This window comes from Astatotilapia calliptera, chromosome 3 (assembly GCF_964374335.1).
Source record: "Astatotilapia calliptera chromosome 3, fAstCal68.1, whole genome shotgun sequence".
Classification (NCBI taxonomy): domain Eukaryota; kingdom Metazoa; phylum Chordata; class Actinopteri; order Cichliformes; family Cichlidae; genus Astatotilapia; species Astatotilapia calliptera.
The window spans coordinates 13,757,307-13,784,213 of record NC_137424.1 but is presented as its reverse complement, the minus strand read 5'-3'; the positions used below and the strand labels follow the sequence as shown (position 1 = coordinate 13,784,213).

At 44.3% G+C, this 26,907-nt stretch overlaps 2 protein-coding genes and 1 long non-coding RNA gene across 19 annotated transcripts in view; 2 read left to right on the top strand and 1 right to left on the bottom strand.

The window, feature by feature from the left end:
- LOC145425217 (uncharacterized) overlaps positions 1–26,907 on the top strand; it is a 300,454-nt gene that overhangs the window by 82,260 nt on the left and 191,287 nt on the right. The gene's annotated exons all lie outside the window — the stretch shown is intronic.
- Positions 1–26,907, top strand: part of LOC113011591 (uncharacterized) — a 207,167-nt gene that overhangs the window by 7,529 nt on the left and 172,731 nt on the right. The window lies entirely within an intron of this gene.
- LOC113020034 (uncharacterized) lies at positions 10,180–12,061 on the bottom strand. The gene is made up of 4 exons (XM_080298150.1): positions 11,801–12,061; positions 11,411–11,662; positions 10,749–10,838; positions 10,180–10,577 (listed from the first exon to the last, which is right to left on the bottom strand). Exons 1-4 carry the CDS (start codon positions 11,928–11,930, stop codon positions 10,318–10,320), a joined length of 732 nt encoding a protein of 243 aa, XP_080154276.1. The 5' UTR covers positions 11,931–12,061; the 3' UTR covers positions 10,180–10,317.

Genomic DNA, 26,907 nt, shown 5'->3' with positions numbered 1-26,907 from the left:
GTGTGGTCAGATAATGAGCTCCATGTAACTATTCTGTAACCACTGCACATCTGTTAAATCGTCACTTGTCTGTCTGTGCTGAATCCTTTACAAGCACTCTAAAAGAAAAACAAACATTAGCCAAACACACAGTTCGTCCTGGTTGACAGGTGTCGGCCATCCACATTCCAGAGGTGCCATAAAAACACAATAAAGTTAGCCATTCCTAGCTGTGGAAAGAATGTCATTCACATATAAACCCAGAAATCCTGTAGTAGAAAAACATTAACTAATCCTCTTATAAATCACATGATCAAACACATGATTAACCATCTGCTGTAAAAAGAAATGTAAATGTTAGCGCTGCGCAGGTGTATACACTCTTCCTCACAGTAATCTCTGTGAGCAACACAAGGTAGTGAATGACACACACATGGTAAATTTACAGACAGAGAAAATGGCATTTAAAAGGTTAAATCGTCATGCAACCTCAAATGTTGCTGTCATCTTTCTGCTCCTGTAACAAAAAACACAAATTCATCCACCCTTTTGTCCTGTCTAGGTGGAGGTTAACCTTGAGTCGTGGTCAAGTCCTGTCAGCTTTTACCAGTCAGTCAGTCAGTTTGTTTTTTATTTCCATTCATTCATTCATTCATTCATTCTTTCTTTGCTGATAGTGGAACCTGTTGTCGCATTTAGTTTCCACTTCCAGCAAAATGACGTCATTTCAAAAGAAAAAAAAGAACTTTTAGATCAGATTACCTCGCTGAATCCTTTTTAGGCCGGGACTCTCATTTAAATAATTGTCCCAAATAAGTGGCTTTCTCCAGAGTCCATTTTAATGTGGAGAAACTCACTTGTAACGGTTTTCTCGACAGGTCGTATAGCACTTTTAATTCCCGACGTGCAGATCTGCTTAAAGAAAAAAAGAATCAGTGGCTGTTCAAAAAAAATGAAAAATAACAGAGGTTATCAAACAAAACTTTTAATTCACTGTGAAAGTATCAAAATAAAAAGGCCTTGTTAAGTCATGACACAAGCTCCTCATCTCAGGAGGGTAACTCATACCATTAGCATGGTTCATCATACCATCATACTAAGTGGCAGGCTCGACTTCACAACAAAAGAAGAATCATCAGCTAGATTCACTCCAAACCAACCATCAGCTGCACAACACACAACATAAGCCTAATGTCTTATTAGCTATGAGTTTACAGTTTTTCTCAAATGCTAAAACACATGTCACAAACGTTATCACCAGGTCCCCCAATGTCCAAACACAACACCCTTCACTAAAGCCACATAAACACAACCACACCTTCCCACTGCAAAACTCAAACTCTCACACCAAGAGAGCAGCTCGAAGCTGTCAAAACTGTAAACACTATACACAGCATTACACACTACAGCAAAACAATTGAAAACACAATGCTCAATTTGTGAGAAGGTTCTTTGGTTCATAACTGCCAATGCATATTTTTAGAAACTGTACAGTAACGGATCGTCATAGAACCCTGCAGAGGATTAGGCATTTAGATTTGTGAGTTTCACATGAAGACTATAAATCTATAAAAACATCCTGCATGTACGTACACTGCTGTAACACAACTCAATGCAAAAACCGAATCTATCGCACACAACAGCACTCTCGGAAACATGATCAGGGTGTGAAGTCTTTTTTATTGTCTACACAGTCTTTTTACAGTATTACACACAGTCACTGTGCGGCATCATGTCGCCGAGCTGCATTGGGCCACATCACCTCATCCACATCACAGGCTATATTGTCCCTTGCTAGGCACCGTGGGAAAAACGCCCTGGAATGGCGAATCCATCCCTGGAAGGCCTCCACTGGGATGTCAGCACAGGCCAGCTCCATTGCCCGTACGAGGTTCTCTCTTGTGTATGGCTGTCTGTCATGCACCTTCCATCTCCATGATGAGAAGAACTCCTCTATAGGGTTCAGGAAAGGGGAGTAGGGTGGCAGACAGACGTTTAAAAAGTGGTCACTGTTGGTGGTGAACCACTCTCTGATCTGGTGTGTTTTGTGGAAGCGGACGTTGTCCCAAATGATCACATACATGTGATGTGCTAGCCTAGGATGGTGTTGTTGACGGTCCAGGAGGATGTCTTTTAGCTCCTCTAGGAAGGTGAGGAGACGTTGGGTGTTGTAAGACCCAAGGACAGCATGCCGGTGGACAAGCCCCTCCGTACCCATAGCTGCACAAAGAGTAATATTACCCCCCCGTTGGCCAGGAACCTCAGTGATGGCTCTTCGGCCAATGATGTTACGGCCTCTTCGCCTTCGTTTCTGGAGGTTGAAGCCAGCCTCATCCAGGAAGAGGTACTCATGGGGTCTGGCCATCGCGTCCAACTGCAATATCCTCTGTGAACATGGAAAAGCGTACAGGTGTTCAGAACGGTCAATCAGGTAGCACAGTATTGTCCAGAAGTAATGTAGGCCACTAAGCAACACAGTATGTCCACTAACTGTACTGTGGACATGGATGTATACTTACTTGCACATACTCGTAACGTTGTGCTATGTGTCGCGCAGAGTTGCGCTCAAAGGGAACCCTGTAGACCTGTTTCATCCTCATCTGTTGGCGCCGGAGAACTCGGTCTATTGTGGACACGCTGACAGCATCAATGTTCTCAAAGTTCACATTATCTCCAATGACTTTGTCTCTGATCTCTCGGAGTCTAATGCAGTTGTTCTCACGGACCATATCTGCAATGAGGGTTTCTTGTGCCGCTGTGAATATGGCAACCCTCCCACCTCTATGTGGCATTCTTTCAGCTCTAAAGAAAGAAACATGTGTTGTCAATTGACTGATTTATATGTAAAACTACATGTAAAGTAACAGACCACTTTCACAGGCCTGTAAAACTGTAGTGTGACAAAGAAAGCAATAGCGTACTATACCTGTTGTGTTGTCTAAATGCCTTGATAATGGTGGCCACGGTGAACCTACTCAGGTTTGGATGTACTCTTCGTCCCGCTTCAGCCATTGTCATGCCATGGACAATGACATGATCAATTACTGTTGCTCGCATATCATCTGTTATGATGGTGCGAGGTTGTCTTCTTCTCCCACCTGGACCTTCTCCTCTCTCTTGATGGCCTCCTTCTCTTCCTCCTCTACTCCGAACTCCTCTTCTTCTTAGGCCTTCACCTCTTCCTCCTCTGATCTCAACCCCTCTTCCTCTTTGGCCTGCAGCTCTTCTCCTTCCGCACGCTCGAATGCCTTCATCCATTGTGATTGTTTGGCATCTTCACCACCATCTTCACATCATTAGCAATAGGTGTCTTCAGTTTTGAGTCGTTGTGTGTAGTGACTGACGCCAGGTGTGTTCCCTGTGTTCACAGATTGGTGACTGTGGCAAGCATTTTGCATCACATGGAGTTTCATTTGAGAATATGAGCAGAGTTGTTTTGCAACATGTGTTTTAGCAAGGAAAAATGTGTTTAGATTTATGAGTACAGAGGGTTGTGTTTTGTGACTTGTGTCTTCATGTGACATGTGTTTATGGTACTGGAATATGGTGGCTACATTTCGTAAATGTGTTTAGACTACTGGGCCCTATTTCAGAAAGCCGGTTTAGTGCAAACTCTGAGTAAGTATACCCCGAGTTAACGAAAACTCTGGGTTTTCGGTTTCACAAAGCGAGTTTAGATTAATCCTGAGTGAGTCACTATGACGACACACTCCGTGAAGCTAACCTGCCCCCTAGCAGGTTTACTTCAACTAACCCTGACTTTCTCCGCCTCTTTGTCGGAAACCTGACTGTAGGAAGTGTCAGACATGGCGTGCCCCTTCCTTGAAGAGCATGTAGATGTTGAAGCCCAAATTCTCCGCAGAGCTCTCCGCCGGGAGAGAGTGATTAGAGCGCGTTTGGACATTTTATCATTTCCTGATGATTTTCTGTGTGAACGTTACAGTTTTTCAGCACAATCTATAATTTATTTGAATAACATCCTCAGGCCTAATATTGCTCATGTGGCACATCGCGGACATTCTCTCAGTTCTGTACATATTATTTGTATTGCACTTCGTTTTTTTGCAAACGGGAGCTTTCTGTATAATATTGGTGACGCTGAGCACGTTTCCAAGGCTACCATCTGTCGGGCAGTCAGGAATGTTACAGTTGCACTGAAACGTCTCCTGTACTCTTTTGTGGTGTTCCCCGGTCATAGACCCACAAGATTTATCAAAGAGGGATTCCACAAAATTGCAGGTATCAGGATGAACAAATCTCAATTCATGATGTGGTGATACTTGAACTACTACTTAAAATTTACATTTATTTTCAGGGTTCCCAGGCGTGATTGGCTGTATAGATGGCACTCACATTCCAATCATTGCTCCTTCAGTAAATGAAGGAGACTATGTGAACAGGAAGTCTTTCCACAGCTTTAATGTACAGGTACATAGTTCCCTGTAGCATTTAAAACTACATGTGATGCTGCCAACATTATCACAAATGTGGAAGCCAAGTGGCCAGGCTCTGTTCATGACTCACGAATTTTTTGTGAATGTACACTGAGCACAAAATTTGAACATGGTGAGTTGAAAATACTTTAAAATATATAAAGACCAATTGCTTCAGGGACATTTGAACTGAAGTGTATCCTTCTGTCTTAGGAGAGTTCACTGGCTACTTGCTTGGTGATAGGGGGTATCCATGTTTACCCTATTTGCTTACCCCTTACCCTGACCCTGAACCGGGCCCACAGCAGCGATATAATCTGGCTCATTGCAGGACAAGAGCCAGAGTTGAAATGACTATCGAAATGCTTAAGGCCCGGTTCCAGTGCCTTAAAAGACTCAGGGTCACCCCAGAAAGGGCATGTGACATTATTGTGGCATGTGTGATTCTTCACAACATTGCCACAATTAGAGGAGAACACTGTCCTTCTGAACCAAACATCAGCAGTGATCCAAACCATGAACAGCCTGACCCTCCCACGGACATACAAGATGGAAGAGCAGTCAGAGACACCATATGTCACAATCATTTCCTTTGACCCATCACCTCAACATGTTGAAAGACGAAAAAACAGATTTTTTGTTCAACTGGCTTTATTGGTCGCCTGTATTTCCTGTACACAAAGTATTAATAAGTATATTATTATGTTGTTCAAACACTGAAATAATTCGTCCATCTCTGACCACTTCACCCACCCTTAACTGATGTTCCAGCAGTGAAATGTCAATCTTGGTCTTTTGGATCTGCTGCTTGAAGTGTTCCATTTCCAAGTCACATTTTGTTATTTTCTTGATCAAATAGGTCTTGTACAGCTGCTTTACAGGGAGCTATTGAAACACAGAAAATAGCATTGACATTCATAGTACATGCCTACTTAGGTTGGTTGTAAATCAGTGCTGAACATCTTACTGAGGAAAGGTTTGTTGGAGAAGTGGCTGGACCCTCTTCCTCTTCATTTCCATCATCACTCTGTTAGAGACATAGAAAGTCCATGGTTTTATTATAGTACCACATTTTATTCAATTGTTATATTTTCCATTGTAAGATGTAAACCTCATAAAGTGTCTCTGTTGCTTCCTCCTCTGTTACAGCTGTCAATGTTTCTTCATTATTTTCCTGTAGTAAAGAAATTAACAACATTGCTGTTCTACTGTAAACTCATATAATCTGTGGAGTATTAAGAGTACTCACAACTGCATGTTGGTCTGGCTCAACAGGAGGCTGCACCAGATGCAGTACACCATCACCATCAACTGATAGAATATGAGGTTTATACAGGTCACTTATAACTTACAAGGGACCAAATGGCAATTAACAAACATATACCAATTACCTTACACTTCATTGTCATTATGCTCTCAAAGACAACCAAGACTGAGGGAAGGCAAAATCAGTAGGAAAATAACTTCACTACAAAATAATCCATTATGGTAAAGAGTTTATCAAATGAATGAGTAGCACTGCAAAGGTGACTGGGAAGAAAGGATGTATGCACATCATGTATTATTTTGAATTTACCTCTTATGTAGGCACTTGTGTCTTGCGGGGTTATTGACTCACGGTGTGTTCACACCGAACGCGATGGGCGCGTGAAAAAAGCCCCAAACGCCCCTAACTTGACGCGTGCACATTCGCGTCTCAACGCGTGTCCAAGAAAAATCCATCGCGCCCCAAAATATCATATTTTAACGCGCGTGAACCAGAAATGTGGGAGGGATGTGGGAGGAAGTTTTGCAAGACCGGTATTTTTGCAAGATGGCAGGTGTCGAGCTAGCGCTTGAGGGGAGAGTCTCCCTTCTCTATTTACTGTGGAGAGCAGAGCAGCGGCGTAAAAGACGCCCTCGCCGTACCTGGGTCCATCAGGTCCTCGAGACGCGTGAGCAGTTTGGTGAGTTTCACCATTTGCTACAGGAGCTGCGCCTGGATGACGGCAGATTCCAGCGATATCATCGTCTGTCACTCGGCCAGTTTGAGGACCTGCTTTCCCGCGTCGGTCCCAGAATTGCCCGCCTAGACACCAATTACAGGCGCTCAATCCCACCAGCAGAGCGCCTGTCCATCTGCCTGAGGTTAGTAAAAGTGTTTAATACGGTAGTCCTTTATTGATACCTGCGCTAATATATGCTAAACCATCCATTTATACACTGCTAACATGGATGTGCTATGCTATCAGTGAATGCTGTCGGCGTTTACTGATAGCATAGCACATCCATGTTAGCAGTGTATAAACTATCGTTTATACACTTTATACACGGCAGTGTATAAACTATCGTTTATACACTGCCGTGTATAAAGTGTATAAGTGTATAGTTTAGACAGCCGACAGCATTCACTGATAACAGTGAATGCTGTCGGCGTTTACTGATAGCATAGCACATCCATGTTAGCAGTGTATACTAACATGGATGTGCTATGCTAACAGTGAATGCTCTCGGTGTTTACCGATAGCAAACTGGTACGAGACGACTTCATAATATTTGTAGTGATACTCAGACGGTCTCATCAAGTCCCGATTTAATTCGATTTATGCTGTTATCAGTGTTTGAATGATAGCATGGCTGTGGTGTCATAGGTATGCTCTCGGTGTTTGCTGATATCAAACTTGTACTAGGACCAATGTGGGTTAATCTTTGTAGTGATACTCACTCCTTTTTTCATTTAGACCTGGTTTAATTCTGGGATAGTTGAATATTTGTTTATGATCACGGCAGATTGTTCTAGATTATATCAAATATATATCATGTAATTATCCTTATAGTTACAAAATGTTTTATGTAAGATTTATATTTTGTAATTTCTATAATGTATTTTGTAACTGCAGTACACATAATACTCATTTTAAACACTGTTGTCCAGGTTCCTTGCCACCGGGGACTCCTTCAGGACCATCGCGTTCAGTTTTCGAGTCGGTGTGTCCACGGTGAGCCAGATCATCCCCCAGGTAGCGACGGCCATCTGGGACTGTCTAGTGGACGATTTCATGGCTGTGCCTTCAACTGAAGACTGGCGGTCCATCGCAGAGGGATTCCAGGAGCGCTGGAACTTCCCTCTCTGCTGTGGAGCTCTGGATGGGAAGCACGTCCAGACGAAGGCACCCCCCAACTCAGGATCCATGTTCCACAACTACAAGGGAACTTTTTCCATTGTTCTCCTTGCGGTTGTGGATGCAGAGCATCGCTTCCGCATCATTGATGTTGGGGGGTACGGGAGGACCAGCGACGGTGGTATTCTGGCCAACTCCACCTTTGGTCAGGCTCTTCGGGCTGGGACTCTCCATCTGCCTCCTGACCAGCCTCTACCTGGTGGAGAACACCGTGGAGCCCAGCCCCATGTCTTTGTGGCTGATGAAGCGTTCCCGCTGCGGCGTGAGCTCATGAGACCTTTCCCTGGACGCCTCCTCCCTTTAGAGAAGAGGGTCTTTAACTATCGCCTTTCCAGGGCCAGGATGATAGTGGAGGGTGCCTTCGGTATCCTCTCCTCACAGTGGAGGTTGTATCGGCGCACCATAGAACTCCGTCCTGAAATTGCGGAGAAGTGTGTGAAGGCAACGTGTGTTCTCCACAACTTTCTGCGCTGTGTGGACGAGAGAGGGGCACCTGCTGTGAGAGGAGTGGCGCCTGCTGTGGTGGAGCCGTTGCAAGACCTGGGTCGTATGGCAGCAAACAACTCCTCCAGAGAGGCTGTCCTGGTGAGGGAGAAGTTCATGGCTCACTTCTTGGCAGAGGGAGCTGTGTCTTGGCAACCAAAGGAGTAGCCTGTTTGAAGTCTGAACGACTTCCCCACAACGGCTCTTTTAAGAGCCACCCACAAACCTCTAAAGAGTGTTCCTGTCTTTTTAACATTTTCTTAATAAATGGAGCTCTACTCCAAAATAAACTAACCTCTTTTTACTCTGCAACTTGTCTTCACTATGTTCCTATATACAGTGTGGTGCAAAGGTTTGGGCAACCTTATTATTAGTCATTATATTCCTGTATGAATCGCTGTTACAGTAAAAAATGTCACTTACATATATAATATAGGAGACACACACATTGATATACACTACATATTTATGTTATTTCTCTTTTTTTGTGTTGCCAATTTATGCACCTGCTTGCTTTAAACAGTTATTGCACACTTTCTGTAAATCCAGTGAACTGCATTTCACTTCTCAAATATCACTGTGTGTCTCCTATATGATGTATTCAGTGTTGGGGAGTAACGGAATACATGTACCGCCGTTACGTATTTAGAATACAAAATATGAGTAACTGTATTCCGTTACAGTTACCGTTTAAAAAGGTGGTATTCAGAATACAGTTACTTTGTTGAAATAAATGGATTACACTGCGGTACTTTCCTGTTTCATTTTGTCGCGGGTCAGGACTGTTTGGGTTTTGTTTGACAGCTACGTTCTGTTGTTCCAGGCGGCAGCGTTACGGTTGCCATGGTTACAGGGCGACGCTCTCTCTCTCTCTTTCTGCGACTGTGTGTTTCCTGGGTGAGAGAGCGCCTTTTCGTTGTTGTTGTTGTGCTAAGCTAACAGGCAGAATGCTACAAGCATAGCTCTAAAGAATGCAGCATCATGGGCAGTATAGTCCGTGTTGCAGGGAGAATGGACTGCCATACACGTTATGTGTCTGTGAGCGCGAGGAGGGAGAAAAAGGCGAGTGGAAAGGTTGGAGTTGTTGTCGAGGAAAAACGGGAGCTGGAAACATGTAAATATAATAATAACCACTGCAGCCAAGAAGAGTGCCTGACGAGCCCAGTAGTAAGTAAGCTATTAAGACTCGACTGTACACCGTGTTCGTGTTTTCCTCCGAAAACAATAAGTTCCGTTGGAGCAGCCTTTCAACGCCTCTCTCTGTCTCTCGCAAGAAAAGTTGACCCACACAACAAAGTAAAGCTATTTTTCGGCTACGAGCCGACAGGGACCCCGCCGTATTAGTCAGAGGTCCCTTTACTACAGTTCGGAGTCGCGGACCTTCAGTAATAGTAATAAATCACACAGCAATAGTACATTCACGTTGTTGTAAAAAGCATGATAATATATTAAGTATTCCAAAGTATTCAGAATACGTTACTGTCATTGAGTAACGTAACGGAATACGTTACAGAATACATTTTGGGGCATGTATTCTGTATTCTGTAACGGAATACATTTTAAAAGTAACCTTCCCAACACTGGATGTATTTAACTGACAATTTTTATTGAGACAACCAACAATTTGTACAGGAAAATAATTACTTTTCACAATGTTGCCCAAACTTATGCATCCCACTGTATTAGTATGTTTTGTTATTAGTGTAATATGAAATATTAAAAAATAAATTCTACTTTTGTCAAGTCGGGTGCCAATATTTGCTGTGTAGTAGAACAAAGACATTTGTCATTATAAATGTTTATTTGATAAAATATATAAATTCAATAACAAAAGGACATAAATAACATCCATCCATCCATTCGCTTCCGCTTATCCGTTTCAGGGTCGCGGGGGGCGCTGGAGCCTATCCCAGCTGTCATAGGGCGAGAGGCAGGGTACACCCTGGACAGGTCGCCAGTCTGTCGCAGGGCCAACACACAGGGACAGACAACCATTCACACTCACATTCACACCTAGTGGCAATTTGGATTTATCAATTAACCTATCCCCACAAGCTGCATGTCTTTGGACGGTGGGAGGAAGCCGGAGTACCCGGAGGGAACCCACGCATAAATAAATAACATAAATATATGAAATCTAACTATTTACAGACAGACAGGAATAAAAAGGACCCAGCTTGGAGTGGAAGAGCCTCAGGGAGAAGGAGGAGAAACATAAGAACATTGTTTCTGCCCTGGAGAGCTGCTGCCTCATCAGAAAACTACTGATCATTAGGGTCCAATGTTTCCAAATTTAGCACAGCTGTGCTGTTTTCAAAAACTGATTTAGAAATTTGGAATTTCACGAATTCTCGTGTCTGAGGCGGCATGCTCTCCAGAGCAGGAACAAGGCTGAGGAGAAAATATTCTGTTGCAGACGGGCGTGGCCTCTTTAGGCACTCCAGGATAGCCAGCTCCACCGCCGATGGACCGTCCTGGGACCCTTCCCTCGCCCGCCTTCGAGCTGTCCTCCTCTGTGGGCCTGTAAAACACAGAACAAAACACCACAAAGAAATGAGAAGGCTGCTACTAGATTTTCATTTTCAAAATTGAAGAAAACCAGGATATGAACAGATTGGTTGTAGATATTTAGTAAAGGTGATCACAAGGGGATTCAAGCAAGTAAAAAGCTATCAGTGCTTGATGTTCATACCTGTGGGTGCAGCAGCAGGAGTGGAGGGACCAGGGACTGGGGAGCCAGGAGAAGCAACAGAGGAGGACTCTGCTGCATGATTACTTGACTCTATCAGGACAATATTAAATGTTAACAGGTTGAAGACAATAGTCATAGAGAATATTATATTATTATATATTTATTATTATATACAGTGGTCTCTCATTTATTGCAGCACATGAACAGTAGTCACAGTTCTCACAAGTTGATTCTGAAAGTGCAAACCTTTGTCGATTTTAAAACGTAAAAGTATTATGCCGCGCTTTTCCTCCGTCTGCGGCGCCACTTTCGTGCGCCTTTTTCGCTCCCGGTGCAGGTGCCTATTTCCGAATGAGGGTCATAGTTAGGAGTGTTTTTGTGCTGTTTTTTTCTATTTGAAGTGATGGTTATCAAAACCAAACATGATAAGTTTGGCAAGCGCAGGAGACATGACACGGAGGAGATTTGTCATTTCGGCTGCAGAATGCAATGCGCATTGTTGAAAGCTGTACAGTGCAATAAAAAAAAAAAATCAGCGAAAAGGCGAGGCAGTGACGGATGAACAGTGGGACTACTGTATACTGTTTATTAATAAACAAAATATATTCCTGTATGACAACATGCATTAATTAACTGCCTACATTAATTCATTGTAAACATACCTTCTGACTGACACTCCCCTGCTGCCTCTTCGGGCTGTCCCTGGTCCTCGGGGGAGAAGTTCTCCACGGTCCGCACCATATTTCCGCTGCTCTCCCGCGGGGTGAGGAAGGGGTCCAGAAACCCCATGACCGCGAAGAACTTCCATCTCCTCCCCGATCCTGCTGCCGACCCACTCCTCTTCTCCTTCTCTGCCCTCTTCTCCTTATTATAGGTGTCCCTGAGGCTCTTCCACTTTCTCCTGCAGATGTCCTCTGAATAAACGCATTATCTGGTTAGCGGAAAGGTATTTGTACAACAGTGGGAAAATCGCGCGACAGTAGGCGGGCTTGCTAGCTTTTGCGCCGCTTCATCGGGTCAGTCTGAAAATTAAAAAGAAGGAATGAACTTACCAGGTTGCCCGATCTCCTCACTGATTTGTCTCCAAGCTAGGTCCTTTTTATTCCTGTCTCGGTAGAAAAAGTAGGTAGCATCGTATAATTCGGGATGATTTGCCACAGCACTGATTAGTTTTTCCTCCATGATGAATGCAGAATGAATGGCTTTGGCGGGATCTGCCCCTTTGAACTAGGTAACAGCCACGTCACCAGGCTCCTGATTGGTTGTTGCGGCGCGATTTGACGCTGGAGTTCAGATTTTTCCAACTCGAGCGGGGGACGCGAAACGCGTGTATGCACAAAATGCAACACATAAACTCACGCGCGTGTTTTTTTTCGCGAGTCAAACGCCTGAAACGCGCGTTTCAGGCGTTTTGGCGTTTTCGCGACGCAAATCTGCTTCCGAATTTTCGCGGGAGCCGCAATCGCGGGTCATCGCGCCTTTCCATTGACTTTACATGTAAGCCTGACGCTCTGCCCGCCTCTATCGCGTTCGGTGTGAACACACGGTCAGAGGATGCCCCCGCAGAGATGCCTTCAGCCACAGGGCACCCACTGTTTTGGCTGAGGGCCAACTGCTCAGCCTCTGTGAGTGGTGGTGGTGGAGGACCCCCACCTGTTTTTCGGGCCTCCGCTTTTTTTCTGTTGGCTATAACGGGTCACATTTGAGCATACAGAGTAAGCAAATATGTACTTGTAATGTGCTCAGATAATTTCAATAAGTGCTTACAGAAAGAAAATTAATGTAGCCTCTAACTGCAATTGATTTACATGGGACAAACAGACCAAGCACTATGGCTCATAATACAATTACACCTTACCTGTTTGGACTATATTTTTATATTTCATTTTTACTTGCTGCCAGGAACGTTTGGGGCCTGTTGGTTGCACCTGCGCTCACATCACATCACGAAATAAAATGTATAAAATATAAAATAAAATAATATATAATAAAATAACGTGTTAAATGGGTGGAAATCCCTAGATCAATGTTTAAAGTAACACTCACGCATTGACTCTGTCGGCTATGTTTTGCCATGCATGCTCCCTTTGTTTTGCAGCTGAGGCTATGTTACTTTTTTTACGCAAAATTTGCATGTTATCGGCATATGCTGCCATCAGAATTTCGGCCTCAAGCGCTGTAAAATACATTGACCGCGCCTTCTTTCCCTCCATCTCCATGGTGACTCGCTTAATCTGTGCTCCACTAATCAGGGCTTTATGTATCCTCGTGCGCGCGCTTAACTTGGGGTTAAAGCAACTCCGCGTTGATTGAACTACAGTGGGGCAAAAAAGTATTTAGTCAGCCACCAATTGTGCAAGTTCCCCCACTTAAAATGATGACAGAGGTCAGTAATTTGCACCAGAGGTACACTTCAACTGTGAGAGACAGAATGTGAAAGAAAAATCCATGAATCCACATGGTAGGATTTGTAAAGAATTTATTCGTAAATCAGGGTGGAAAATAAGTATTTGGTCAATAACAAAAATACAACTCAATACTTTGTAACATAACCTTTGTTGGCAATAACAGAGGTCAAACGTTTACTATAGGTCTTTACCAGGTTTGCACACACAGTAGCTGGTATTTTGGCCCATTCCTCCATGCAGATCTTCTCGAGAGCAGTGATGTTTTGGGGCTGTCGCCGAGCAACACGGACTTTCAACTCCCGCCACAGATTTTCTATGGGGTTGAGGTCTGGAGACTGGCTAGGCCACTCCAGGACTTTCAAATGCTTCTTACGGAGCCACTCCTTTGTTGCCCGGGCGGTGTGTTTTGGATCATTGTCATGTTGGAAGACCCAGCCTCGTTTCATCTTCAAAGTTCTCACTGATGGAAGGAGGTTTTGGCTCAAAATCTCACGATACATGGCCCCATTCATTCTGTCCTTAACACGGATCAGTCGTCCTGTCCCCTTGGCAGAAAAACAGCCCCATAGCATGATGTTTCCACCCCCATGCTTCACAGTAGGTATGGTGTTCTTGGGATGCAACTCAGTATTCTTCTTCCTCCAAACACGACGAGTTGAGTTTATACCAAAAAGTTCTACTTTGGTTTCATCTGACCACATGACATTCTCCCAATACTCTGCTGTATCATCCATGTGCTCTCTGGCAAACTTCAGACGGGCCTGGACATGCACTGGCTTCAGCAGCGGAACACGTCTGGCACTGCGGGATTTGATTCCCTGCCGTTGTAGTGTGTTACTGATGGTGACCTTTGTTACTTTGGTCCCAGCTCTCTGCAGGTCATTCACCAGGTCCCCCCGTGTGGTTCTGGGATCTTTGCTCACCGTTCTCATGATCATTTTGACCCCACGGGATGAGATCTTGCGTGGAGCCCCAGATCGAGGGAGATTATCAGTGGTCTTGTATGTCTTCCATTTTCTGATGATTGCTCCCACAGTTGATTTTTTCACACCAAGCTGCTTGCCTATTGTAGATTCACTCTTCCCAGTCTGGTGCAGGTCTACAATACTTTTCCTGGTGTCCTTCGAAAGCTCTTTGGTCTTGGCCATGGCGGAGTTTGGAGTCTGACTGTTTGAGGCTGTGGACAGGTGTCTTTTATGACACCAGGAAAAGTATTGTAGACCTGCACCAGACTGGGAAGAGTGAATCTACAATAGGCAAGCAGCTTGGTGTGAAAAAATCAACTGTGGGAGCAATCATCAGAAAATGGAAGACATACAAGACCACTGATAATCTCCCTCGATCTGGGGCTCCACGCAAGATCTCATCCCGTGGGGTCAAAATGATCATGAGAACGGTGAGCAAAGATCCCAGAACCACACGGGGGACCTGGTGAATGACCTGCAGAGAGCTGGGACCAAAGTAACAAAGGTCACCATCAGTAACACACTACAACGGCAGGGAATCAAATCCCGCAGTGCCAGACGTGTTCCGCTGCTGAAGCCAGTGCATGTCCAGGCCCGTCTGAAGTTTGCCAGAGAGCACATGGATGATACAGCAGAGGATTGGGAGAATGTCATGTGGTCAGATGAAACCAAAGTAGAACCTTTTGGTATAAACTCAACTCGTCGTGTTTGGAGGAAGAAGAATACTGAGTTGCATCCCAAGAACACCATACCTACTGTGAAGCATGGGGGTGGAAACATCATGCTATGGGGCTGTTTTTCTGCCAAGGGGACAGGACGACTGATCCGTGTTAAGGACAGAATGAATGGGGCCATGTATCGTGAGATTTTGAGCCAAAACCTCCTTCCATCAGTGAGAACTTTGAAGATGAAACGAGGCTGGGTCTTCCAACATGACAATGATCCAAAACACACCGCCCGGGCAACAAAGGAGTGGCTCCGTAAGAAGCATTTGAAAGTCCCGGAGTGGCCTAGCCAGTCTCCAGACCTCAACCCCATAGAAAATCTGTGGCGGGAGTTGAAAGTCTGTGTTGCTCGGCGACAGCCCCAAAACATCACTGCTCTCGAGAACATCTGCATGGAGGAATGGGCCAAAATACCAGTTACTGTGTGTGCAAACCTGGTAAAGACCTATAGTAAACGTTTGACCTCTGTTATTGCCAACAAAGGTTATGTTACAAAGTATTGAGTTGTATTTTTGTTATTGACCAAATACTTATTTTCCACCCTGATTTACGAATAAATTCTTTACAAATCCTACCATGTGGATTCATGGATTTTTTTTTCACATTCTGTCTCTCACAGTTGAAGTGTACCTCTGGTGCAAATTACTGACCTCTGTCATCATTTTAAGTGGGGGAACTTGCACAATCGGTGGCTGACTAAATACTTTTTTGCCCCACTGTATATTTGTGTGTCATCTGCATAGCTATGATAGTTTATTTTGTTGTTCTTTATAATCTGTGCCAGTGGGAGCATGTAAATGTTAAACAGAAGGGGTCCCAAGATGGAACCTTGGGGAACTCCACATGTGATACTTGTCTGCTCAGATGTGAAGTTACCTATTGATACAAAGTATTTCCTGTTTTCTAAGTATGTTTTGAACCAGTTTAGTACAGTTCCTGAAAGACCTGCCCAGTTCTCCAGTCGTTTGAGTAATATGTTGTGGTCAACTGTATCAAATGCTGCACTGAGATCCAGTAAAACTAAGACTGACACAACAAACTCCAACACATCTCATTCACTCGTGCTAGAATTCAGTCACTTTTCATTAATCTAAAACCGATCAACTAATTTGCATATCAGCTATTAACCCACTAAGTTGACAGGACAACAGAAATGCATGTTCAAAATAGTATCACAAAAAACAATTTCCCTCATACAGTAAAGAACTTGTGCTGCACCAATCAAGCAGGAAGCTTCTCCCAATTTACTATATTAACAACTAAATTTATTGTCTGATCACTGGTTGGTCAAACCAGAATCTTTTTTCCCACAAAAGTTAACCTGTTGTCCTGCAACCTGGAGAGTCAATTTTTTGCATTGGATAAATTCAGTATTTGATAACAAGTGTCTGCTAAATTGACACCATTTTAACACTGATGAAAGATAACAAGCTGATTTTCATTGCATGTGTGTTTGTGTTATTAGGCAGGTTTAATGCATGTCTGTGGAGCTGCATCTCCAGCAGAGCATGTTCTTACAGCTGCCTTTCCTACACACTTCTCTACTATTATTTGATCATTTCTTAACTAATGTGCTATGAGTCCACTGGTCTTTGCATCACACTAAGTGATTTGGACAAGGTGATAAACAGACTCACACGCTTAAGATGTTGTCTAGTCTTCATGAGTTATTTTGTGTTTGTATTAGTAGGGTTAATACATTTTCTGTTTTTATGTATCCTTTCATGTACCTTCTCCCTTTTTTTTTCTGAAACAAGACTCCGTTCACTCCAAATTTTGTTTCAGAAACATCTAAATGAAAAACTCTGTCATAGTCAGGCACAGCTAAGCCCCAAATGCTTGCAGGTTACCATCGGCAACCACACTGAGTGTTGTCAACCCCTTCTACAAATGCCCTCTTTTAATGTGTAACACTTTGTGTATGAGTTTTATCTCTGGTGCATATTATCTGTATGTGTCGTGTCACTTTCCATTTTTCTAGCAGTACACTTGCATACCTCAGTGCTTGTCTTCCTCCCCCTTTTGTGGTGGTCTGGACACTGTGTCAATCCTCCACTTCCAGGCAGTCGCTTGTCTCCCTGGATTCCTTAACCTATTTTGATTCCCCACACTAAAACAGCAGCCTCAGCCCTCTTCTGCTCCTTTTCTTCTCTCCCACTTTTCAGTCCAATGGCAGTCAGTTTTTTTCAGCTTTGTCCCGTGTCTCTCTTTGTCCCACTGTCTCTTTTATTGCCATCTCACTCCAAACATGGCAAATGTCAACCTCAGACAGTCTTCTCAAATGTCCTTCACACACAGTGAGGTTGCAGCTTGCTGGAAACGCATCTCCATCCATCCAATCTAGATGGTGGTTCTTCTCTTTCTGATGCCGTTTGCCCACAGCGCTGCTGGACCTCTCTGCTCAGAACTCTGGTATTGTCTCTTAGACTCCTGTCCACTGTTGATGTTCCTGCTCGTGGTTCTGAAACTGCACTCGGTGTCTTCAGGGAGAGATTAGTTTCCTTGGAGCTTGCTTGTTCAGGATGAGGACGGGGAGCTGCAAAACAATTCAGCCAAAAAATTCTGGCTGGATGTTTCTAATTTTTTCTAATGATTTCAACCTATAATTTTCTTCCAACTGCTGCCCGTGGAGGATTGATCCAGGTCCGTTCCCCACCTGTAAACGACAGACTGAGAGACTTTCATTATTATCATCACTGCTTAATCAACACACATCTCTCTCTCTCTCTCTGTTTTTGTGAACCGTCCTTTCTTAAAAGCAGAAAATAAGATTGTAGTTGTTCTTGGTTGATCAACACAAAACCTTTTTCCTATAATTATTTTTCATCTACAATGTAAATTTTGTCTCTTTTTCACTCTTTTTAAATAGCTGGTGACCTGCAGAATCACCGCTCTCACAATCAAAGGCAATCACTTTTACACAGCGCACAAAAACACTGTGACGTCAGACACATTCACACTCACTTTTTCATCTGCGTAAATAAATCACATGCCTGATGATATGTGCCATGGTAATCCATAAATATGATCACCAGTTTATTTAACTATTTTTCAACCCAACAAAACAAATAAACAAAAACATAATGCTGATGCTATGAACACTCTACACACAAGTCAAGATGCAGGAAAACTGCTCACGGAAACGCTGCACACTCCAGTTATCACAGTTCTGTTTGTGTGAATTATCTGCTTTCATTATTAATACCAGTTTATAGGTTGTTATCCTTTTTATTATTAGTTTGAATGCGTTAAAATTAAGTTGTAATTTAGCCTTTTGTTTATTTCACTTTATTCCTCTTGCATTTATATCTATTCAGTCGGGTCTGTTTCCAACCCTTTTTTAAACTACTTCAAACTACTGTGATCTCTAATTTTCACTGGGTGAGGGATTATTATGTTCTTCCTAGTCTGAACTGCTCTCTTCACCTGAACTGCTATCCTATTCTGAGTTACTATCTTCTTTGTTTCTTACAGTCACGTAGAAAATGTCCCTCTTTTCCACACCTCCAGCATGTAGTGTTAAAGTCACTGTTTGGTGTGTGTGTGTGTGTGTGTGTAGCCTCTACCTCTTGCTCTTCCACTATGCATTCCTCTCTCTTTCTTTTGGATTAGTCCTGCTCCGGCTTGCTGTTTTTCTAGACATTTCTCATCAGGCGTTAATTTTACTTGTTTATCCCCCATTTTCAAAGATTTTGCTGGGCCGTCGCTGGCACACTTGACTTCAGAGTGGTTTACTGATACGGCCTTCGACTTCACCCTAACGGTGAAGCGGTATCAGTTTTATGAGATGAAACTCAACCGTTCTCCTTTGTCACCAGCACGCGAGCCTCAGCAAAGAAAACAAAAATGGAAGTAGTTCAGCAGCGTATTGTGCTGTAAAATCAACTTACTTCCAGACACATACACACACATAGACATTTGCATGCTAATTTGTCACGAGATAATTTCAGCTACCTCTAAAACTGGTCAAAACACGGTTCCTTTTGGCGAACTTAAACCTAATTTGTCACGAGATAATTTCAGCTACCTCTAAAACTGGTCAAAACATGGTTCCTTTTGGCGAACTTAAACCTCTTTTTTTTATTTTTTTTTTTATCACATTTCTTTAAACTTTTGCGGCCGTCTTTATATACCAAATAGTGTTTCTCACCCCCGATGTCCCACTGATGGTTCGGATCACCAGACTGAATCCCAGCACCGTGGACCTGGTCACCGGCCCAGACTCGAATTCACGCTCTGGGACTCTCTCCTCGTCTAAGAGGGCTGTGCACAGACGTCGGTGCCGGCTCCCCACGGCGTCAGGAATCAGTGCTGGATCCTGGAACAGAGTCACAGATAACAGTTCTGATATATTCTGCTCCGGCTCGAAGGACCAAGTAAATGTTAGGGAAAATATTCTAAAACACTTCTTCAGTAAAGACTCAGAGAAGAGAAACACACAGAAGTTCTTGCTAGCAAGGGCAGTCTCAGAGACTCGCGCTGAGCTTTGCCCTGGTCTTTATTTTTATACGTGTGTGTGTGTGTGTGTGTGTGTGTGTTCAGAGTGTGACCCCATAAACAACTTCCCTTAACCTGCTGGTCTGGAAAATCCAACAGTTCATCTATATGTAAAGAAGCACTTAAACTAAAACAGACATAGCTACGTTAATCCTGCCGTAAAACAATAAAACACGGTACAAACTCTCTCATGCTCTCTGGGTGTGGGGGCGCATTCCTGGCATGCACCCCAAGCCTGCAGCCTGTTAGAGATCACACACAATTAATTATATGCCTCTAAGTATACATGGTTGAATATTTCCTAATACAAATAACTACATGCAGTATTCTACCATATGCAAACTTATATCACTAAAAGATTATACTGACTACTAAATACAATTTCCTCTTGACAGTGCATTAAAGTTATATAAAAATGTAACAGTGCAAATGCAAATTCCTCGCTGACAGTTTAACCAAAAGGCGTTTCCAGTGGAAACTGGCCGACACATCCTGAGCATAACCATGTATAATATCCACTAAACTTCAGAAGAGGTTATACAGTCGTGGCCAAAAGGTTTGAGAATTGCATAAATATTGGAACCTGGAGAAGTTGCTGCTTAAGTTTTTATAATAGCATTTTGCCTGCACTTCAGAATGTTATGAGGAGTGATCAGATGAACTGCATCGTCCTTCTTTGCCATGAAAACGAACTTAATCCCCAAAAAGCCTTACCACTGCATTTCATTGCTGTCATCAAAGGACCTGCTGAGACCATTTCAGTGATCGTCTTCTTAACTCAGGTGAGAATGTTGGCGAGCACGAGGCTGGAGATCATCATGGCTGTATCCCGATTCAGGTTCTGCAGCTTTAAAGTCCTCAAGGGCCGCGTACTCAAAGACCGCTAAGGCCGAAGTGCGAGGCTCGTAGGCTCGTGAAATGGGACGTCTAGCCTCCGTCGCGCTGCCCAGGTTGCCTAGCAACCATGATACTAACAGCTGGAAACGTTTCATACAGCTTTGTTTGACAGAAATGAAGGAGAACATATTTAGTTCATTTGTTTCTACATGAGCTCTGTGTGATTTGATGAGTATCTGAGGCTGAGACCACAGGACTGTGAAACATGATTGTTGGGCTTCATTTCTGTGCTGAACAGTCATTTAAGATTAGCTGTAAATAACAATTAGCTGATGTTGTTCATGAGACTAAAGTCAGTGTAAATATAATATGGCCAATATTATAGTTATTATATTAATCACTTCACTCACAGACAAGTATCTGTGACAGTGTGTATACAGATGTATCATATATAAGAGACAAATATTGTTCATTTAATATGTTGGTACTAAATGTGGCTCAGTGCTTACATATATGTGTAAAAAGCAAATGTGCGAGCTGTGGTAACTGTGTCTGATAGAATGAAGAGTAGACTGATATATGAAATATTCCTTTATTGGGTGAGAAAATCAGACCCTGTCATAACTGCTTTAAGTCACACAGAATAGATATCAGAGCCTTAAACAGGCTGACTTCTGCTAAATGGGTCAAACTGGGCAGAAAGTCTACAAACACATAACATCCTTATAGAATATGATGTAACACTATAGATCAACTTAACTCAGAATATATAAAGCATATAAACAGTTACAGCAATATGATGCAACAAACACAGCAGCTACTGATCCAAAATACTCAAAGCTTCATAGAACTGAAACAAACATTTATTTTTAGCTCCATTCTGCTGCTGATACAGACTTTAGGTTTCTGAACATTAAACTTGTTGCTGCCTTTCATAGTGTGTAACTTGAAGGCCCTGAGTACTTTCTCCCACACTGAAAACACTGGGATGATAACATTATTTGAACATTACCTAATAAGACTGATTCAGGACAGACAGTTATGTTAAAGTTTTCTAGCAGTCCTTCACAAACAGGGAACAGTCTGTCTATTTTCTCCATCTGTCAGCTGCTGCTGGCTCTTCCTCCTCCTCTTCCTCACACACTGCTGAGTTTGTCCTGGTGGATCATCAGGGCTGCAAAGCCTCACAGATGATGTGCAGCAGTGGGTCCCTCAGTCTGTCCTCACTCTGGACACTTGCAGTCGTCACACATGGAAATCAAATGTGTGATAAGCTGCAGGATTCAAACACAAGTGTAACTTATAAACACATGTTCATACTTTTATTCCACAATCAGAGAGAAAGAAACACAGAGAGAGTGCAGGACAGACAGACAGGTGACAGTCTCAGGTGTACACACTGCTACACAACAGCACCAGAGAAGCAGGATTTAGTGTTTGTGTTATTACGAGTGTAAACAAGAAGAGTCCCAGATGGTACAGTGGACACATGTGTGACTGCTGTGATTAAAGCATCTTTCTTTCAGCTTAATGAGTGAACCGTCAGCTCGTTCAAACACACGTTAAAGTCCGTTTGGCTTTAACAGGGACAGGCTTAGGGCGTCGGGGGGTTCCCCGGAGGCATCTTCCTTGGGGGGCTCAACCCGGGGTAGCGGTCACGTCCGGTTGGGGGCTCTGTTGGCTCTCAGGTGACTGTTTCCTCGCGGCTGCGTGCAGCGGGGCTAGGGGAGGGTCTGTGCTGACGGACGTGGGTTACTGACCTGGCAACCTGGCTGCCCCTGGGTGGGTCCGGGATGGGCGTGGGGTCCTGGGGGCGCTCCGTCTCCGGACTGGGGTCCGGGCCGGGCCTCGGGGGCTTGGGTCCTGGTTGGTGTGTTGCCGGGGTTGTGGGCGGGTGGGTGCATGGGGGCCCGGCCCTGGAGCAGGGTGCCGCCGGTGCGTCGAACCGCCTGGGGGGCTCTTCAACTGGTGGGGGGGATGGTCACATCTTGCAGGAGCTTTCTTCTCTTCAGGAACTCTCTGCAGGAGGGGGAGATACAGGAGAGGTGGAGGAAGATCTCAGCCTGGGCGTTTACCGTCTTATGTAGTCTGGAAGATGAGTGGATGGTGGGGTGGGTGCAGTTTTCTCTGTGGTGGGGTTGGGTGGACTGTCCAGGGCTCTGTGGAGCCGGGGGGCGCTACTGCACTGGGCCCCGGTCTGATGGGCCTGGGCCCCCCTTCCCTGGCGGGTCGCGGAGGGTGGGAGTGCCTACTGGGGTCAGCGGGGGAGCTGGCCCCAGGGAGGGGTTACCTGCCCCTCCCTTCCTTCCCTCCCCATCTCCAGCTGCCTCCCTCTTCCCGCTCCTCCACAACCACCCACACATGCAGGGCCTTGGAGTGGGGGTATGTCACCAGGGTGCAGAGGAGGCTACCCCCCCCCTCTGTCCCCTTCTGGCTGCCTCTGCCTCAATTTTATCCCACAACTTAGACATTCACATTATTCACACTCTCATTACACATACATATGGGATCTTGGGGGTGTGCACAATCACGGAGTCAAAATTACCATCAGGGTGTATACCTCACCCCTGACGTCGTTGCCCACCTCTCAACTTTAAATACACTTAGTCATTGAGGGCTAGCAGGAGGGACTATGCGCTTACCTGCTGCTCCTTGGCAGGTAGCTCCATGCCCTCCTGGGTTTTAATTGCACCTTAGAACACATATGCATCAACACTACAATGAGCGGGTGAAGGGAGGTTTGGAGTCTTCTCCCACCCCCATTCTCTGCGGCCTGCTGGAACGGGAGGGCTAGTAGGAGGAGTTGGCCGTCCGACTGCGGTCTGGGGTGTGGGGCCTCCCTGCTGCTGCGGAGTCGGGGTGGTCTGCCTCTCCCCACCACGGGGAAAAGGGTAACACCACCTGGGTCTGGGTGCAATTCCCCCCTCCAGGGGAAAGGGTACCTAGACCCGGTTTGTAGAGTACGCTTGGGGAGTGTGATTGTGTGTACAGCGTCTCTTTATGTCTGTCACCACGTTGGTTGAGTGTGGAGTGAGTGCATATGAGAGCATGAGGGTGGGAATGGATGCTTGTGTCTGTGTGTGCCTGTATGTCTGTGTCTATATGTCAGGTTGGGTATCAGACGCCACCTCTCTGGGGACACCTCAGGCCCTCCAAGGTTTGGAGGCCTATCTCCACCCACCACCACTTCCCCGGCCGGTGGCGGACTCCCTCAGGTGTCGGTGTGTTGGTGGTTCTTTGTGTCTGGGGGTGGGCGTCCGGGTACACACCGGCTCACTCCTTGGCGGCCGCTTGTCGGGGCCTGGGGCTCGCTCGGGCCCCTTTGGAGGTGGGGTGCCCCCGGCCTCTCGGCCTGGGGCTCGGTCACTCAGGCGCAGCTGGGGGCCGGCGGAGCTCACGGGCGCGTCACTGCAACTCCCCCTGACTTCTGCTCCGCGGCTGCTGGGCGAGCCCTCATCTGGGACTCTCCTCAGCTCTTACTGGAACAGTGGCGCGGCTGCCCCTCTGTTGGTCTTCCATGGTCTCTTGTGTTCTGGGGGCCTCTGGATGTCTGGAGTCTTGATCTCCTCCATACCCGCTTCACACCCTGGAGGACGGGGCTGTGGCCCCCCCACACTCCCTAGCAGATCATTACATGGAGAAACCTTTGGAATGCAAGCATGCTGATCCACACAGGTATGCACACATGGGTATTCACAGACGCGGACTAAAGCTTTCTTGGCTGCTGCCTCAAAGCACACTGTGCGCTGTCTATCTTGCGTGCTGCACAATATCGTTTATTATTTAGTAACTATTGATATCTATGACTAGCTAGTTTATTGTGATGGTGCTGTGTTTTCTCTATTATTATGTTGCTCTTTGTTGTTTGCTGTCTCCTCCGTTTGTTTTTTTTGTTTTTTCTCCATACAGGTGACCCAGGAGTTTTTTTGTTTTTGTTTTTTTTTCTTTTTTTTCTCTCTCTCTCTCTCCCCCCCCCCCCCCCCCCTTCTCACCGTCTCTTCTCCCCTTTGGTTTTCTTTCTTTCTCTCCCCTTCTTTCTCTCATTCATTCCCCCTGTCCTATTTATTAAAAAAAAAAAAAAAAAAAAAAAAAAAGACAAAGGATGAACTGAAGCTCTGCCATCACGTAATGTCGCATACTGCTGTTTCTGATGTCATTTAAAAAAAAAAAAAAAAAGTCCGTTTGGCTCGACACCAGCGAACAGAGGCAGCAATATAACACAGCTAACATTAACAGTGCAGTGAATCCTGCTTGTGCCGTGATATTCAGGACTGCAAACCGAGCAGCATCACTGACTTTCAGCTTGTTGTGTTTGTGGATATATGACTGACTTTAATTATCCACAAAATCATCACAATCTCTGTAAGATTAAGGTCGACTATTGAACGGCGTATATTTTAAAGGCTTTAAAACCAAGTTAACGCTGAAAGTACAAACATCACTAATGTCACATAACTCTGCCGACAAGGCATAGCTATGGCTATGAAATGCTCTTTGTGTATCACTTCTTCATTATGAAAGATGTCATTAATGCACTAGTAATGTCTCATCTGGAGTATTGTTCAATCATTTGGTCAGCAGCTAATAAGACAGAGCTTAACAGACTTCAGTTAGTCCAGAATAAGGCGTCCAGATTAGTGTGAAGATGTTCATACTATACTAATATTGATAAAATGCATAATAAACTTTCTTGGCTTCCTGTACAGGCTAAAATATTCTATGGCTTACTTGTAGTTCTAAAGAAAGCAATTCTGTTAAACACACCACATTTATTCTGCTCAGCTGCAGTATCCAGATGAAATACAGTGGGGCAAAAAAGTATTTAGTCAGCCACCGATTGTGCAAGTTCCCCCACCTAAAATGATGACAGAGGTCAGTAATTTGCACCAGAGGTACACGTCAACTGTGAGAGACAGAATGTGGGAAAAAAAAATCCATGAATTCACATGGTAGGATTTGTAAAGAATTTATTCGTAAATCAGGGTGGAAAATAAGTATTTGGTCAATAACAAAAATACAACTCAGTACTTTGTAACATAACCTTTGTTGTCAATAACAGAGGTCAAACGTTTACTATAGGTCTTTACCAGGTTTGCACACACAGTAGCTGGTATTTTGGCCCATTCCTCCATGCAGATCTTCTCGAGAGCAGTGATGTTTTGGGGCTGTCGCCGAGCAACATGGACTTTCAACTCCCGCCACAGATTTTCTATGGGGTTGAGGTCTGGAGACTGGCTAGGCCACTCCAGGACTTTCAAATGCTTCTTACGGAGCCACTCCTTTGTTGCCCGGGCGGTGTGTTTTGGATCATTGTCATGTTGGAAGACCCAGCCTCATTTCATCTTCAAAGTTCTCACTGATGGAAGGAGGTTTTGGCTCAAAATCTCACGATACATGGCCCCATTCATTCTGTCCTTAACACGGATCAGTCGTCCTGTCCCCTTGGCAGAAAAACAGCCCCATAACATGATGTTTCCACCCCCATGCTTCACAGTAGGTATGGTGTTCTTGGGATGCAACTCAGTATTCTTCGTCCTCCAAACACGACGATTTGAGTTTATATCAAAAAGTTCTACTTTGGTTTCATCTGACCACATGACATTCTCCCAATCCTCTGCTGTATCATCCATGTGCTCTCTGGCAAACTTCAGATGGGCCTGGACATGCACTGGCTTCAGCAGCGGAACGGATTTTCCTTGTTTGAGGTGACCAAATACTTATTTTCCACCCTGATTTACGAATAAATTCTTTACAAATCCTACCATGTGGATTCATGGATTATTTTTTTTTCACATTCTGTCTCTCACAGTTGAAGTGTACCTCTGGTGCAAATTACTGACCTCTGTCATCATTTTAAGTGGAGGAACTTGCACAATCGGTGGCTGACTAAATACTTTTTTGCCCCACTGTACATCATCATATTACACAGTTTTCAACAAACTGCAATTTAGTAAATGCTCAAGTTAAAAGTAACGTTTTGTAAAACTGTTACATTTAGAGCAACTTTTAAGTGGAAGAAGTTGCCTTAAAAAATTAGAGAATTATTCAAAACTTCAATGAACACTTAAAAGCCGATTTAATTCAATTCAATTCAATTTTATTTATATAGCACCAAATCACAACAAAAGTTGCCTCAAGGCGCTTCATAGATACAGAGAGAAACCCAACAGTCATATGACCCCCTATGAGCAAGCACTTTGGCGACAGTGGGAAGGAAAAGTGTGAGGAGCAGGATTTTGAATTCAATTCTGGATTTAACAGGAAGCCAATGAAGGGAAGCCAAAACAGGAGAAATATGCTCTCTCTTTCTAGTCCCTGTCAGGACTCTTGCTGCAGCATTTTGGATTAGCTGAAGGCTTTTTAGCGAGTTTTTTGGACATCCTGATAATAATGAATTACAGTAGTCCAGCCTGGAAGTAATAAATGCATGAACTAGTTTTTCAGCGTCACTCTGAGACAGGATATTTCTAATTTTAGAGATGTTGCACAAATGGAAGAAAGCAGTCTTACATATTTGTTTAACATGTGCGTTGAAGGACATGTCCTGGTCAAAAATGACTCCAAGGTTCCTCACAGTGTTACTGGAGGCCAAGGTAATGCCATCCAGGGTAAGAATCTGGTTAGATACCATATTTCTAAGATTTTCAGGGCCAAGTACAATAACCTCAGTTTTATCTGAATTAAGAAGCAGAAAGTTAGCGGCCATCCAGGTCTTTATGTCTTTAAG